Genomic DNA, 17,758 nt, shown 5'->3' on the forward strand with positions numbered 1-17,758 from the left:
AGAGCTGGACAGGTGAATGGCAAAAGGGGATACGAGAGGATCATGGGACAGGAGGTCCGGGAAGAAAGACAAGGGGGGGGGGGACCCAGAGGATGGGCAAGAGGTATATTCAGAGGGACAGAGGGAGAAAAAGGAGAGTGAGAGAAAGAATGTGTGCATAAAAATAAGTAACAGATGGGGTACGAGGGGGAGGTGGGGCCTAGCGGAAGTTAGAGAAGTCAATGTTCATGCCATCAGGTTGGAGGCTACCCAGACGGAATATAAGGTGTTGTTCCTCCAACCTGAGTGTGGCTTCATCTTTACAGTAGAGGAGGCCGTGGATAGACAAGTCAGAATGGGAATGGAATGTGGAATTAAAATGTGTGGTCACTGGGAGATCCTGCTTTCTCTGGTGGACAGAGCGTAGATGTTCAGCAAAGCAGTCTCCCAGTCTGCGTCGGGTCTCGCCAATATATAAAAGGCCACATCCGGAGCACCGGACGCAGTATATCACCCCAGTCGACTCACAGGTGAAGTGTTGCCTCACCTGGAAGGACTGTTTGAAGCTGGATCATTGGATCTATGATGCAGCACTACTAGCTGCACCACTATACTGCCTTCAACACTTGGGAATCACTGGTCGCCATACATAGCTAATTACACTCTATGGAAACACTTTCATATAGAGATTTAGTTCTCCCTAAATCTTTGCTGGGTGAATTCATATATTGCTAGCCAACTATATGTTATACATCTGCAAAATCTGCAAAATATCTCTTGGCACAATTTATAAATGTGATAGATGGTGAATCAATGGCCTTAAGTTTCAAATTTTCTTGAGGCTCATGTTACAAGAAGAAATCTGGAAAACTTGAGAATATTCTATTTGATATTTTTCATAACTCATTATAGGTAGTAACCTACCTGTCCAATCTGTATGTGAGTTTCTTCTATAGATTGTGTGAAAGAACTCAATATTTCTTTCATATGCTTAAGATGAGCTTCTTCAATTTCCTGAAATTTCTGATGTAAATAAGTACAACATTAAAACTAAATTCCATTTTTCATAATTTGAAGTGTAAACAAAAAGCTAACAAATGTATGATAGGCAGCAATCAAAAATAAATTAAGCAACATCAAATAACACAGTATTGTGCCATTAAATTTGACAGTGCCAAAGATCCTGCGATTAGACACTAATTGCAAACAAAAAACAATGCTCACACATAAAAGCTGAATTACTCTAAATTATGTTGATGAATAAGCACTGAGGACCCAGTTTCAATAAGAAACCAAAGGCAAGTATAAACAAGATTAAGTGTCTCTGAAATGATATTTAGCTATTGTATAAAGATTCATAAACCTAGGCAATAAGCAATAAATGGCCAATAGCTGGGATACAAAGCTTTATCATTAATGTTCTTTGAACATACGTCTTTATCTTTTACTTAAATTCCACATACAGCAAAAATATGACTTGGCAATCAACTATTTGCAAATGATGAAACATTAACGGGCAATGATATACTTATGAACTTTAAATTGCGATGAGATCCACTATTAAAAATATTTTCTCACAGCATAGTAACATAGCAAGCAGTATTATAAAGAAACAAACATCTAATTCATGATGCAGATAACTCATCAGCACTGCAAGGCATTTTTTGTTAAATAGAAAGTACCATCACTCACCAACGACTATCCTCACTATTTTCTCAACCTCTTACATACCTTCTAAAAGCCCATATGTATGCTTCAGAAAAAGAAAAAAAAAAGATTTTATCCTGGCAACCATTCATACGGTCTCTTTAAGGGTGGCATTCCTTCCATATTGGTAAGGTCACTATTAAGATCATTCCAACACTATTGACCCATGTTTAAAAAAACAAGTTTTAGGTCATGCTGGCTCTTGGGATTAGGACATCACTTCTTTTCTTGAAGCCACTATATAATTATTACAGAAAATAATATTTTCTACTGGATAAAAGACATCTTGTGTGCTGAAATTCTTGCATTAAACAAATGTTAATTTGGCATATAACTTGAAAGCCATAATGTTGGTTAATAGAGCAAATGGAAAACTTGTTCTTTTGCAATTGTGGCCACCACAAGAAATATACTTGCTTAGGTGCATGCCTTTTCCCATTCAAATAAGAGCATTTCACAATGCCTGTTGTTTCCCAGCTTTTCCTGCATTTGAGGCACTACTCTCTTTGGTATTTCTTTCATCCACAATGTTCATCACATGCAAATTCAGCCATCTTACTCTATACGTCTTTCTTGTTGCATGTTTCCACAGACACTACGCACCTCATCTCATTCAATACCTACTCAGTTTATAACATCATTCATGTCTATCCTTGCAAAAGGCATCATATCAGAGCTTATTTTTAAATCATGCATTTAAGACAGAAGGCTCACACAAGACTTTCAATATTGTTCAATACATAATCTGCTGGAAGCACTCGGTTGAGCAGCTTCAGTGGGAAGAAATAAATTGTTGATATTTTGAGTTGATACCCTTTGTCAGTGAGAAAAATGAGATGGCCAGCAGAACAAAGAGAAGGGGAGTGGTAAGAAATGACTCTGAAGCAACTGGTGGACTCAAGAGTGGTGTAAAATTACAGTAGGTATTGCCAGATAGGTGGTGGTAGAAGGGTGTGGCATGTGAATGATTAAAGGAGACAGACGTGGAGAGAGAAAATGTAAAAGGAACTGATGGAGGAAAAGGAGAAGGAGGAAGTATGAGGATAAAAGACAGCTGCTGGAGGGAGACGAGCAGGAATACAAAGTGCTACCAGAGCTGAATTCAGATAATAAGCACAAGAGATTCTGCAGATGCTGGAAATCTAGAACAACACACACAAAATGCTGGAGGACCTCAGCAGGTTAAGAAGCATCTATGGAGAAGAATAGTCAACATTTTGGACCGAGACTCTTCTTCAGGACTGGAAATGAAGGGGGAAGAAGCCAAAATAAGAAGGTGGGAGGTGCGGAGGGAAAAGTGTACAAGCTGGCAGATGATAGGTGAAATCAAGTGAGAGTAAAGGTGGGTGGGTGGGGTGAGTGCTGATTAAGTAAGAAGCTGGGAGGTGATAGACAGAAGAGATAAAGGGCTGAAAATAAAAAGGAGTGGGCAGTAGACCATGTGAGAAAGGAAAGGAAGAGGGCCACCAGAGGAAGGTGATGGGCAGGTGAGGAGAAAAGAAGGGGTATGAGAGGAGCCTGAATGCAGACTGGAAAAAGACAGAAGGGAGCGAGGAGAGATTACTGGAAGTTAGACAAATCAGTGTTCATGCCATCAAGTTGGAGGCTATCCAGATGGAATATAAAGTGTTGCTCCTCCATCCTGAGTGTGGCCATATCATGGCTTTAGAGGAGGGCATTGACGAACATGGTGGAATAGGAATGGAAAGTCAAACTGAAGTAGGAGGCCACCAGGATAAGTAAAGGAGGTGAGAATGGGAACCATTAGAGGAGAAAGGAAATGTGAACAACCATTAGAACCAGATAGGGAATGGAGGGGGGATGTACGGGAGGGGAATCCTGTGTGTGAATTGGGTGCATGGAGCCAGGAGGGGAAGGAGACAAGCATGAGTGAAGGAGTAACTTGGGGGGAGGATTAGGAGGAGGACAAAAATGAGAGGACTGGTAAATCAGAGAAAAGGGGAGATTCAGGGGGAAGAGCAGTGGGGGTGGATTGACTAAAATTGGAAAATTCAATATTCACGCCATTGGGTTGTAAACTATCCAGGTGGAATATGACACGGTGCTCCTCCAGTTTTCATTGGGCCTCATCATGACTATGGAGAAGGCCAAGGATGGACAAGTCAGTGTGCGAATGGGGAGGAGAGTAGAAATGGACTGACACAGGGAGATGGTCATTGTGGACTGTGCATAGGTGTTTTGTGAAATGGTTGCCAAGACTGTGCCTGGTCTCATCAATTTTGAGAAGGCCATACCAGGAGCACCAAAAGCAGTAGACAAAGTTGGAGGAGATGCATGTGAACTTCTGCCTCACCTGAATGATTGGTTACATCCCTGAATGGTGGTAAGGGAAGAGATGTAAGGGCAATTGTAACATTTCCTGCAAGGGCATCAGAAAGTATAAGGGGAAAGGGAGAGATTTCAATATCACCACTTCATCAGCATTGATCAGATTTTAAAGCTGCTTTAATTTCATAAATGATTTAATGAATTTATTAGATACAGCTTTCAAAATGAAATGATCTAAACAAATTGCTGACAAGTTACATAGCTCAATATAATTAAGTAATTCCTTGACAATGTATCACTATTCAGTCTGGAGTATATGGATATACCCACAAGTATATTCTCCTTCACTTTGCAAACCATACAGCTTATTGTAAGAAAAGCTTCACTCAACAGGACACCATACACAGAAACATTATCATTTCTCTTTTTTAATCCCAATAGAAAATCATTGATTGTCCATGTAATTTATTAATATACACCAACCATAGACATTTATCTTCACTGCAACCTAAATTTTCTGCCTCCCTCCATATTCTTTAATGGATATGTACGAAGAATGCCCATGCTGCTAATATTTATGTACACTAATACATGCATGTATAGAAAAAAAGTATACAGTTCACTCTACACCATAAATGAACTAAAGCACACCAATAATCAGCAGTCAAATACATACCCGTGAAGTTTCTGTCATTTTTTGTTCAAAATCTGTTCTTGCCACTGCATATTTCTCCACATATAATTTATAGGTTTCTGTAGCTTTCTTAGATTTTACAATTGCCTGAATAGAAACAAAATTCAACAAAAATATTGATGTACTGTTTTGATCAAAATGGGACATACATATTCACAAAGAGCAGATTAATTTAGAGACATGGAACAAATTATAAAACACTATTTCAAATCAGATCTTTCTTTAAACATTGAACAATTTTCCAACAGTTAGGGAACATACTTTTAAAGTTGGGGGGGGGGAGTTTAAAGGGGAAGTTTTTTTAATGCAGAGATTGGTAGGTGCCTACTATAGGTTACCAGGGCCAATAGCGGAAGCAGGTAGTTTGGTGAGTTTAAGAGCTTTTGGATTGACTCATGAATAATAGGAAATGGAAAGATATGGAGGACATTTAGTATAAATTGGCATCAAGATTGGCACAACATAGTGGGCCAAATTGCCTGCCAGTGCTACATTTATAGTCTATTCTGTTAACTACACTTGTCTTATGATTTGACTTATGATTATGATTTCACTTGACTTATGATTTCTTGATTGAGCTCAAATCAGGAATTAACTCTAAAAGGGTGGCAAGACACATCTACATAGCCATTTGGAGAGTCATAGAACACTACAGCATAGAAACATGCTCTTTGACCCACCTAGTCCATGATGAACTATTGATCTGCCTAATTCCTTTGATCTACACCCAGACTATAGCCTTCCATACCCCTCCCATCCATGTACCTATCCAAATTTGCCTTAAATGTTGAAATCAAACCCGCAGCCACCACTTGTGCTGGCAGATCATTCCACACTCTCAGCATTCTGAGTGAATAAATTCCTCCTCATGTTCTCCTTAAATATTTAACCTTTCACTCTTAACCAATGACCTCTAGTTCTATTTTCACATATCCTCAGTGGAAAAAACCTGCTTGCATTTACCCTATCTATACCCTCATAATTTTGTATACCTCTATCAAATCTCCCCTCATTCTCCTACCCTCCAGAGTAAACCCATGAACACAACCTTACTACTTTTTTATTTCTGTTATTTTTGCACTACTTATTTTAACTTAAGCATTTAATAGATATATATACATACATATCCTTAATGGAACTCAATTTTTTCTCTATATTTATTTATCATGATCTGATTCTGATAAAGTCCTAACTTATTCAACCTTCCCCTATAACTCAGGTCCTCAGGTCCTGGCAACATCCTTGTAAATCTTCTCTGCACTCTTTCAATCTTATTGACATCTTTCCTATAGGTAGGTGATCTAATCTGCACATAATACTTCAAATTAGGCCTCAACAACTTCTTATACAAGCTCCCAACTCCTGTACTGAATATTATGATTTATGAAGGCCAACGTGCCAAAATGTGCCTTTATGACCCTACCTACCTGTGATGCCACTTTCAAGGAATTATGAATCTATATTTCTAGATCCCTCTGTTCTACCACACGCCTTAGTGCCCTACTGCTCACCATGTAAGGTGACTAGGTTTGTCCTCCCAAAGTGCAACACCTCATACTTATCTGCTATTTTTCAGCCCATTTTTCCAGCTGTTCCAGATCCCACTGCAAGCATCGAAAGTCATCCTCACTGTCCACTACACCCTCAATCTTGGTGAAATCCGCAAATTTGCTTATCCAATTTACCACACTATCAGAATCAGAATCACGTTTATCATCACCCGCATGTGTCATGAAATTTGTTAACTTAGTAGCAGCAGTTCAATGCAACACATAATATAGGAAGAAAAATATTATATTAATAAATAAATCAATTACAGTATACATATGTTGAATAGATTAAGAATCATGCAAAAATAGAAATAATATATATTTAAAAAGTGAGGTAGTGTTCACGGGTTCATCCAGTTTGCTGATGACACAATGGTGGGTGGAGGAGTGGGTAGTGTTGAGAAAACAAAGAGCCTGCAGAGAGACTTAAGATAGTTTAGGGGAATGGGCAAAGAAGTGGCAAATGAAATGCAATGTTGGAAAGTGTATGGTCATGCACTTTTATGGAAGAAATAAACTGGCAGACTATTATTTAGATGGGGAGAGAATTCAAAATGCAGAGATACAAAGGGACTTGGGAGTCCTTGTGCAGGATACCCTAAAGGTTAACCTCCAGGTTGAGTCGGTGGTGAAGAAGGCGAATGCAATGTTGGCATTCATTTCTAGAGGTATAGAACATAAGAGCAGGGATGTGATGTTGAGGCTCTATAAGGCACTCATGAGACCACACTTGGAATATTGTGTGCAGTTTTGGGCTCCTTATTTTAGAAAGTATATACTGACATTGGAGAGGGTTCAGAGAAGATTCACGAGAATGATTCCAGGAATGAAAGGGTTACCATATGAGGAACGTCTGGCAGCTCTTGGGCTGTATTCCCTCGAGTTCAGGAGAATGAGGGGGGATCTCATAGAAACATTCCAAATGTTAAAAGGCCTGAACGGATTAGATATGGCAAAGTTATTTCCCATGGTAGGGGAGTCTAGGACAAGAGGGCACGACTTCAGGGTTGAAGGACGTCCATTTAGAACAGAGATGCGGAGAAATTACTTTAGTCAGAGGGTGGTAAATCTGTGCAATTTGTTGCCACAAGCTGCTGTGAAGGCCAAGTCACTGGGTGCATTTAAGGCAGAGATAGATAGGTTCTTAATTAGCCAGAGTATCATAGGGTATGGGGAGAAGGCAGGGGAGTGGGGATGACTGGAATAATTGGATCAGCCCATGACTGAAAAGCAGTGCAGACTCGATAGGCCGAACAACCTACTTCTGCTCCTATATCTTTTGGTCTTATGACACAGAAAACAACAGACCCAGCACTGATCCCTGTGATACACCACTAGTCACAGGCCTCAGTTAAAGTGGCAATCTTCTACTACCAACCTCTGGTTTCTCTCCAATTTCCTACATCATCTTGAATGTCAAGCAATTGAACCTTCTTGACCAACCTCCCATGTGGGACCTTGGTCTTGCACAACAGCCAATGGCTTGCCTTCATCAATTTTCCCATATCCATAAGATTGGTTAGACATGACCTACCAAGAACAAAGCCATGTTGATAATTTCTAATCAGTCCTTGTCCATCCAAATATTTATATATCCAGTCCCTTAGAATACATTCCAATAACTTACCCACTCCTGAAATCGGGCACACCGGCCTATAATTTCCCAGTTTATTCTTGGAGTCTTTCTTAAATAATGGCACAACATTAGCTATCCTCCAATCCTCCGGCACCTCACCCATTCTTACGGATGTTTTAAATAACTCTGCTAAGGCCCCTGCAATTTCTGCACTAGCCTCCCACAGGGTCAGAGGGAACACCTTGCCAGGTCCTAGGGATTTGTCCTAGGAATTAGGAATACATTTATATGATGGGTCTAGGATAGGTCCTCTAAGATAGCAACATCCAGGAATTTAAAGTTACTGACTTTCTCGACCTTGGACCCTCTGATGATGATTGCCTCATGGACCTCTATGGTTTCCTTCTCCTGAAGTCTACAATCAGTTCCTTGGTCTTGCTGACATTGAATGAGAAGTTGTTATTATGACACCACTCAGCCAGATTTTCAATCTCCCCACTGTATGCTGATTCATCACGACCTTTTGATACGGCCCAGAACAGTGGCGTCATCAGCAAACTTGAATATGGTGTTGGTGCTGTACTTAGCCACACAGTCATAGGTGTAAAGTAGAGCGGGGGCTACGCACACAGCCCTGTGGTGCACCTGTGCTGATGGAGATTATAGAGGAGATGTTTTTGCCAATCCAAACTGACTGACAAGCTCTCCAGTCTGTTGTGTCTGAGCATTGCCATGACATGTTCCCTGACTAGAAATACCACCCCTCCTGTTCTATCATGTCTAAAACAACAGAACCCTGGAACATTGAGCTGCTAGACTTGCCTCTCTTGCACTGAATCTCACTAATGGCTACAATGTCTTAATTCCATGTGCTGATCCATGCCCTAAGCTCTTCCACTTTTCCTCCAATGCTCCTTGCACTGAAAAATATACAACCCAGAACATTAGTCGCACCATGCTCAACCTTTCAATCCCTGTCCGCTTAAGAACATATTTCTCAACAAACACTCCACTATCTGCTCTGGTGCTCTGGCTTTCAATACTGCAAATAGATTGTCTGTAACCTTTCAACTACAAACATTCCTCTTTCTCCCATAAAATATGCCCTACATATATTTACGCTTTATTTAAGAGACAGTCTCAGGCTATAGATTTATGATCTGATAAAAATGTTTGGAGTGAAGACGGGGGCGGGGGGGTGGGGTACTTAATTCTGATAAAATGCAAAGTGATGCAATTTGGATGTTAATAAGGGTAGGACGCCAGGGAATATTGAGGAACAAAAAGACCTCAGTGCAACACACAAAATTTTGGAGAACTCAGCAGGTCAGGTAGTATCTATGGAGAGTGAACTTTTTGAGCCAAGATCCTTCACCAGGACTGGAAAGAAAGGGAGAAGAAGTCCCTCAAACTGATAGTAGAGATAGATAGAGTGGTAAAGATGGCACACACTATACTAACTTTCATTAACCAGGGCATCAAATATCTGAGTAGGGAAATTATCCACAGCTTTACAAAAAGTTGGTGACACATATCAGAAACATTAAATGAAGTTTTGATGATCATAGTATAGATAGGAAGTCATTGCTCTGGAGAGGATGCAAAGGAGATCCTCAGGATGTTACCTGTGATGAGGTGTCTGTTATGAGGAGATAGGTGGGAGCCTAACAGAGGTGTACAAAATTGTGAGGGCCATTGAAATGATAGACAGTAGTGAACTCTGCCCCATGAGTGACAAATGAGGTGAAAAATCTAGTCAGGTGGAAGAAGGCAGCATATATGAGGTTTAGGAAACAAGGATCACATGGGTCTACTGAGGAATATAGGGTAGCAAGAAAGGAGCTTAAGAAGGGGCTGAGGAGAGCAAGAAGGGGGCATGAGAAGGCCTTGGCGAGTAGGGTAAAGGAAAACCCCAAGGCATTCTTCAGTTATGTGAAGTACAAAAGGATGACAGGAGTGAAGGTTGGACCAATTAGAGATAAAGGTAGGAAGATGTGCCTGGAGGCGGTGGAAGTGAGCGAGGTCCTCAATGAATACTTCTCTTCGGTATTCACTAATGAGAGGGAACTTGATGACGGTGAGGACAATATGAGTGAGGTTGATGTTCTGGAGCATGTTGATATTAAGGGAGAGGAGGTGTTGGAGATGTTAAAATACATTAGGACAGACAAGTCCCCAGGGCCTGACGGAATATTCCCCAGGCTGCTCCACGAGGCGAGGGAAGAAATTGCTGAGCCTCTGGCTAGGATCCTCATGTCCTCATTGTCCACGGGAATGGTACCGGAGGATTGAAGGGAGGCGAATGTTGTCCCCTTGTTCAAAAAAGGTAGTAGGGATAGTCCGGGTAATTATAGACCAGTGAGCCTTACGTCTGTGGTGGGAAAGCTGTTGGAAAAGGTTCTTAGAGATAGGATCTATGGGCATTTAGAGAATCATGGTCTGATCAGGGACAGTCAGCATGGCTTTGTGAAGGGCAGATCATGTCTAACAAGCCTGATACAGTTCTTTGAGGAGGTGACCAGACATATAGATGAGGGTAGTACACTGGACGTGATCTACATGGATTTTAGTGAGGCATTTGACAAGGTTCCACACGGTAGGCTTATTCAGAAGGTCAGGAGGCATGGGATCCAGGGAAGTTTGGCCAGGTGGATTCAGAATTGGCTTGCCTGCAGAAAGCAGAGAGTCGTGGTGGAAGGAATACATTCGGATTGGAGGGTTGTGACTAGTGGTGTCCCACAAGGATCTGTTCTGGGACCTCTACATTTCGTGATTTTTATTAATGACCTGGATGTGGGGGTAGAAGGTGGGTTGGCAAGATTGCGGACGACACAAAGGTTGGTGGTGTTGTGGATAGTGTAGAGGATTGTCGAAGATTGCAGAGAGACATTGGTAGGATGCAGAAGTGGGCTGAGAAGTGGCAGACGGAGTTCAACGCAGAGAAGTGTGAGGTGGTACACTTTGGAGGGACAAACTCCAAGGCAGAGTACAAAGTAAATGGAGGATAGTTGGTAGAGTGGAGGAGCAGAGGGATCTGGGTGTACATGTCCACAGGTCCCTGAAAATTGCCTCACAGGTGGATAGGGTAGTCAATAAAGCTTATGGGATGTTAGCTTTCAGAAGTCGAGGGATAGAGTTTAAGAGTCGCGGGTATTGATGCAGCTCTATAAAACTCTGGTTAGGCCACACTTGGAGTACTGTGTCCAGTTCTGGTCGCCTCACTATAGGAAGGATGTGAGAGTATTGGAAAGGGTACAGGGGAGATTTACCAGGATGCTGCCTGGTTTATAGAGTAAGCATTATGATTAGAGATTAAGGGAGCTAGGGCTTTACTCTTTGGAGAGGAGGAGGATGAGAGGAGACATGATAGAGGTATACAAGATATTAAGGGGAATAGGTAGAGTGGACAGCCAGCACCTCTTCACCAGGACACCACTGCTCCATACAAGAGGACATGGCTTTATGGTAAGGGGTGGGAAGTTCAAGGGGGATATTAGAGGAAGGTTTTTTACTCAGAGAGTGGTTGGTGTGTGGAATGCACTGCCTGAGTCAGTGGTGGAGGCAGATACACTCGTGAAATTTAAGAGACTACTAGACAGGTATATGGAGGAAATTAAGGTGGGGGGTTATATGGGAGGCAGGGTTTAAGGGTCAGCACAACATTGTGGGCCAAAAGGCCTGTACTGTGCTGTACTATTCTATGTTCTATACCAGAGGTTTTATAAGCAGAGCCTACAGATTTAAGAGAATGAGGGTAAAATTTACAAGAAAAAAAAATCACCAAGAAAATGGTTGGAGTTTGGAATGTACTGTCTGAGGGTGTTGGGCACCCCCATAATACTTAAGAAATTTCAAAATAACACTTCAATTGCCAAGGCTACAGAACAAGCATTGGAAAACAGGATTAGTATAGATGGTCAGCATGGATAGGATAAACCAAGGGCCTATTTCTGTGCTGTATGATTCTATAGCTCTAGGAAATAGAAGAAAAGAAAATCGGGAAAAGGACAGAAGAGCGGAGATAAAGAGAGAGAGAAGGAGAGAAACAGGAAAAAGCAATCTGGAGAGAAGTGAAATCAAACAAATAGAATACATTATACAAATAATACAAATAGAATAGAAAGACTGACATTAATAGAGAGACAGTGAGAACAAGAGAGATCTTAATTACACCCTAAAACATTAGATAAAAATTTAGCTACTTTGATCATTAAATTATTAGATTAGCTTGGATATTTATACATTTCACAGAAAATTCTACTTTTTCTTCTTTTAAATAGGCACCATTTGAAAGAAAAATATTTGACAATTATTCTGAAAGAACCATAATTCCCATGAAAATTAAACAATACCCCATGAATGTGGTCATGTAACAAGAATATACTTTTGGAAGTTTGGATTTTATAATTAATCCCACTTTAACATGGCAAAATAATATTAAAGCAATAAGCCAAAGGCATAGAAATTCCTGTCACAGGGAACCAGCCTATTGACTGCTATCCAACAAATGTTCAAACTTTCCCAGATCCTCTTATGTCACCGAAGCAATTACATGGCTGATCCAATTCAGGTTTTGGCCACAGACAAATCCCAAATATATCAGTGGTTAGGGGTTCAGCAATGATATTGAAATGGAATGGCAAGTGAAGATGTTTAAATTTTCTGTTTTTGGAAATAGTCACTGCCCTGTCTTTGTGGTAGTGCTACAAAGAACTTCATGTAACATGAACAATATGAAGTATGAAGCAGCTCAATGTGATTGGTTCTAGGATGCATCAATGTCCTGGGACTGAGGTGCTTCACCTCCTAGAACTACAATAATTTCCCCTTGTGCTAAATATAATTCTATCAAGTACAGAGCTTTACCCTGCTTTCCTTATTACACGTATTCCTTTTCTTCCATTAAAGTATGCCCTATATATGTTGGAATTGATTGCTAAAGATGATGTTTTGGGATACTTGGAGGCACATGATAAAATAGGCCAAAGTCAGCATGGTTTCCTTGAGGGAAAATCTTGCATGACAAATCTGTTGGAATTCTTTGAAGCTAACGGTTTAAAAAGTTCGTTTGTTTGGCGAGGTAAGTGGGTGAGTGGACTTATTTTTCCTGTTTCATTCCTGTAGAATTAGATAGCATGCCTGCAGGGTTAGTGCTTTGTTCAGGGTGTCAGATGTGGGAATCCTGGGAAACCTCCAGCCTCCCTGATGGCCACATCTGCGCCAGGTGCACTGAGATGCAGCTCCTCAGAGACCGAGTTAGGGATCTGGAGCTGCAGCTTGATGACCTACTGCTTATTAGGGAAAGTGTCTCTGGCACTGAGCCTGGCGCTGTTGTGCAGGAGAGAAGGAGGGAGAAGAGGAATGCGGTAGTCATAGCGGATTCCATAGTCAGGGGAACGGAGATTCTGTGAGCCTGATAGAGATACCCACATGGTGTGTTGCCTCCCAGGTGCCAGGGTACGGGATGTCTCGGATTGGGTCCTGAATATTCTGAAGGGGGAGGGTGAGCAGCCAGTTGTCTTGGTACATGTTGGTACCAATGACGTAGATAGGACAAAGGAGGAGGTCCGAGATTTCCAGGAGTTAGGAAGGAAGCTGAGAAGCAGGACCTCCATGGTAGTAATCTCAGGATTGCTACCTGTGCCATGTGCTAACGAGGGCAAGAATAGTAGGATCAGGCAGATGAATGCGTGGCTGAGAGACTGGTGTAGGGGGCAGGGCTTCAGATTCTTGGATAATTGGGATCTCTTCTGGGGGAAGTATGACTTGTTCAAAAAGGACAGGTTACACCTGAACCCGGAGGGGACCAATATCCTGGCGGGAAAGTTTAATAGAGCTGTTAGAGAGGGTTTAAACTAATTTGGCAGGGGGATGGGAACCGGAATGACAGAGCGGAGGAAGGGGAAAACAGAAATAAATGTAAGATAGTGAGCAGTAAAGATGTCAGGAAAGACAGGCAGGTGATGGGGCAAATTTGTAGCCATTGGGATGAGTTGCAGTGCAATAAAGTTGCAGTGAAATCAAAGCGAAAAGTATCAAATACTGGTCTTAAGATGTTATACTTAAATGCACGCAGCATAAGGAATAAGGTGGATGATCTTGTCGTACAGCTACAGGTTGGCAGGTATGATATTGTGGCCATCACTGAGACCTGGCTAAAGGATGCATGTCTCTGGGAGCTGAACATCCAAGGATACACGGTGTATCGGAAGGATAGGAAGGTAGGCAGAGGGGGAGGCGTGGCTTTATTGGTAAGAAATGATATTAAATCATTAGAGAGAGGCAATATAGGATCGGAAGGTGCAGAATCTTTATGGGTTGAGCTAAGAAATAGCAGGGGTAAAAGGACCCTGATGGCAGTTATTTATCGGGCTCCAAACAGCTGCAGGGATGTGGACTACAAATTACAACTGGAAATAGAAAAGGCTTGTCAGAAGGGCAGTGTTATGATAATTGTGGGGGATTTTAACATGCGAGTGGATTGGGAAAATCAGGTCGGCATGAGATCTCAAGAGAGAGAATTTGTAGGATGTCTGCAAGATGGCTTTTTAGAACAGCTTGTTGTTGAGCCCACTAGGGGATCGGCTGTACTGGATTGGGTATTGTGTAATGAACCAGAGGTGATTAGAGAGATTGAGGTGAAGGAACCCTTAGGAGGCAGTGATCATAACATGATTGAATTCATTGTGAAATTTGAAAAAGAGAAGCCGAAATCTGATGTGTCGGTATTTCAGTGGAGTAAAGGAAACTACAGTGGCATGAGAGAGGAACTGGCCAAAGTTGACTGGAAAGGGACACTAGCAGGAAAGACGGCAGAGCAGCAGTGGCTGGAGTTTATGCGAGAAGTGAGGAAGGTGCAAGACAGGTATATTCCAAAAAAGAAGAAATTTTCGAGTGGAAAAAGGATGCAACCGTGGTTGACAAGAGAAGCCAAAGCCAAGGTTAAAGCAAAGGAGAGGGTATACAAGGAAGCAAAAATTAGTGGGAAGACAGAGGATTGGGAAGTTTTTAAAACCTTACAAAAGAAAACCTAGAAGGTCATTAAGAGGGAAAAGATTAACTATGAAAGGAAGCTAGCAAATAATATCAAAGAGGATACTAAAAGCTTTTTCAAGTATATAAAAAGACAGGTGACAATAGATATAGGACCGATAGAAAATGATGCTGGAGAAATTATAATGGGAGATAAGGAGATGGTAGAGGAACTGAACGAGTATTTTGCATCAGTCTTCACTGAGGAAGACATCAGCAGTATACCGGACACTCAAGGGTGGCAGGGAAGAGAAGTGTGCGCAGTCACAATTACGACAGGGAAAGTACTCAGGAAGCTGAATAGTCTAAAGGTAGATAAATCTCCCGGACCAGATGGAATGCACCTGCGTGTTCTGAAGGAAGTAGCTGTGGAGATTGCAGAGGCATTAGCGATGATCTTTCAAAAATCGATAGATTCTGGCATGGTTCCGGAGGACTGGAAGATTGCAAATGTCACTCCGCTATTTAAGAAGCGGGCAAGGAAGCGAAAAGGAAAACTATAGACCTGTTAGCTTGACATTGGTGGTTGGGAAGTTGTTGGAGTCGATTGTCAAGGATGAGGTTACAGAGTACCTAGAGGCATATGACAAGATAGGCAGAACTCAGCATGGATTCCTTAAAGGAAGATCCTGCCAGACAAACCTATTACAATTTTTTGAGGAAATTACCAGTAGGCTAGACAAGGGAGATGCAGTGGATGTTCTATATTTGGATTTTCAGAAGGCCTTTGACAAGGTGCCACACATGAAGCTACTTAACAAGATAAGAGCCCATGGAATTACAGGAAAGTTACATACGTGGATAGAGCATTGGCTGATTGGCAGGAAACAGAGAGTGGGAATAAAGGGATCCTATTCTGGTTGGCTGCCAGTTACCAGTAGTGTTCCACAGGGGTCCGTGTTGGGGCCGCTTCTTTTTACATTGTACATCAACGATTTGGATTATGGAATAGATGGCTTTGTGGCTAAGTTTGCTGACGATTCGAAGATAGGTGGAGGGGCTGGTAGTGCTGAGGAAACGGAGAGTCTGCAGAGAGACTTGGATAGATTGGAAGAATGGGCAGAGAAGTGGCAAATGAAGTACAATGTTGGAAAGTGTATGGTTATGCACTTTGGCAGAAAAAATAAACAGGCAGACTATTATTTAAATGGGGAAAGAATTCACAGTTCGGAGATGCAACGGGACTTGGGAGTCCTCGTACAGGATACCCTTAAGGTTAACCTCCAGGTTGAGTCAGTAGTGAAGAAGGCGAATGCAGTGTTGGCATTCATTTCTAGAGGAATAGAGTATAGGAGCAGGGATGTGATGTTGAGGCTCTATAAGGCACTGGTGAGACCTCACTTGGAGTACTGTTGGCAGTTTTGGTCTCCTTATTTAAGAAAGGATGTGCTGACGTTGGAGAGGGTACAGAGAAGATTCACTAGAATGATTCCGGGAATGAGAGGGTTAACATATGAGGAATGTTTGTCCGCTCTTGGACTGTATTCCTTGGAGTTTAGAAGAATGAGGGGAGACCTCATAGAAACATTTCAAATGTTGAAAGGCATGGACAGAGTGGATGTGGCAAAGTTGTTTCCCATGATGGGGGAGTCTAGTATGACAGGGCATGACTTAAGGATTGAAGGGCGCCCATTCAGAACAGAAATGCGAAGAAATTTTTTTAGTCAGAGGGTGGTGAACCTGTGGAATTTGTTGCCATGGGCAGCAGTGGAGGTCAAGTCATTGGGTGTATTTAAGGCAGAGATTGATGGGTATCTGAGTAGCCAGGGCATCAAAGGTTATGGTGAGAAGGCGGGGGAGTGGGACTAAATGGGAGAATGGATCAGCTCATGACAAAATGGCGGAGCAGACTCGATGCGCCGAATGGCCGACTTCTGCTCCTTTGTCTTATGGTCTAAATAACAAGTAGGCTAGACAAAGGACAATTGGTGGAAGTTGTGTACTTGGATTTTCAGAAGGACTTGACAAGTTGCCACACAAGGCTGCTTAAGTTAAAAGCCCATTTATATTACAGGAAAGATACTAGCATGGAAAGAGCATTTGCTGATTGGCAGGAGGCAAAGATTGGGAATAAAGGGAATCTTTTCTGGTGGCTGCTGGTGACTAGTGGTGTTCCACAGGGTTCTGTCTTTGGACCATTCCTTTTTACCTTATAGGTCAAAGATTTGGATGATGGAACTGGTGGCTCTGTGGCCAAGTCTGCAGATGATACAAAGACAGGTGGAGGGGCAGGTAGTGTTGAGGAAGCAAAGAGGCTGCTGAAAGATTTAGCCAGATTAGGAGAATAGGCAAAGAAGTGGCAGGTGGAATACAGTGTTGGGAAGTGTATGGTCATGCACTTTAGTAGAAGAAATAAAAGTGTAGACTATTTTCTAAATGGAGTGAAAATTCAAAAATCTGAGGTGTAAAGCACTTGGGAGTTGTCAAGCAGGATTCTCTAAAGTTTAATTTGCAAGTTCAGTCAGTGGTGAGGAAGGGAAACACAATGTTAGCATTCATTTCAAGAGGACTAGAATATAAAAGCAAGGATGTAATGTTGAGGCTTTATAAAGCACTGGGGAGATCTTTCTTGGAGTATTGTGAGCAGTTTTGGGCCTTTATTTAAAAAAGTATGTGCTGACATTGGAGAAGGTTCAAAGGAGATTCACGACAATTATTCTGAGATTGAAATCATATGAGGAGCATTTTATGGTTGTGGACCTGTACTCACTGGAATTCAGAAGAATGTGGGGGGATCTCATTGAAACTTATCGAATGTTAAGATGCCTCTATAGAGTTGTTTAGAGAGAATGTTTCCTAAGGTGGAGAGTCTAAGATCAGAGGACACAGAGGGATGTCCATTTAGAACAGAGATGAGGAGGAATTTCTTTAGCCAGAGAGTGGTGAATCTGTGGAATCAATTGCCACAGACAGCTGTAAAGGCCAAGTCAT

The 17,758-nt window shown here is 41.8% G+C and overlaps 1 protein-coding gene across 2 annotated transcripts in view; it reads right to left on the reverse strand.

The window, feature by feature from the left end:
• Positions 1 to 17,758, reverse strand: part of fcho2 (FCH and mu domain containing endocytic adaptor 2) — a 216,065-nt gene that overhangs the window by 145,491 nt on the left and 52,816 nt on the right. For both annotated transcript variants that reach the window (XM_072257932.1, XM_072257931.1), the window contains exons 6-7: positions 4,652 to 4,756; positions 904 to 1,002 (exon numbers count right to left, since the gene is read on the reverse strand). In XM_072257932.1, coding sequence (XP_072114033.1) covers positions 904 to 1,002; positions 4,652 to 4,756 — 204 coding nt within the window. The remainder of the gene's footprint in view (positions 1 to 903; positions 1,003 to 4,651; positions 4,757 to 17,758) is intronic.

This window comes from Mobula birostris, chromosome 5 (genome assembly GCF_030028105.1).
Source record: "Mobula birostris isolate sMobBir1 chromosome 5, sMobBir1.hap1, whole genome shotgun sequence".
NCBI classification, from domain to species: Eukaryota; Metazoa; Chordata; class Chondrichthyes; order Myliobatiformes; family Myliobatidae; genus Mobula; species Mobula birostris.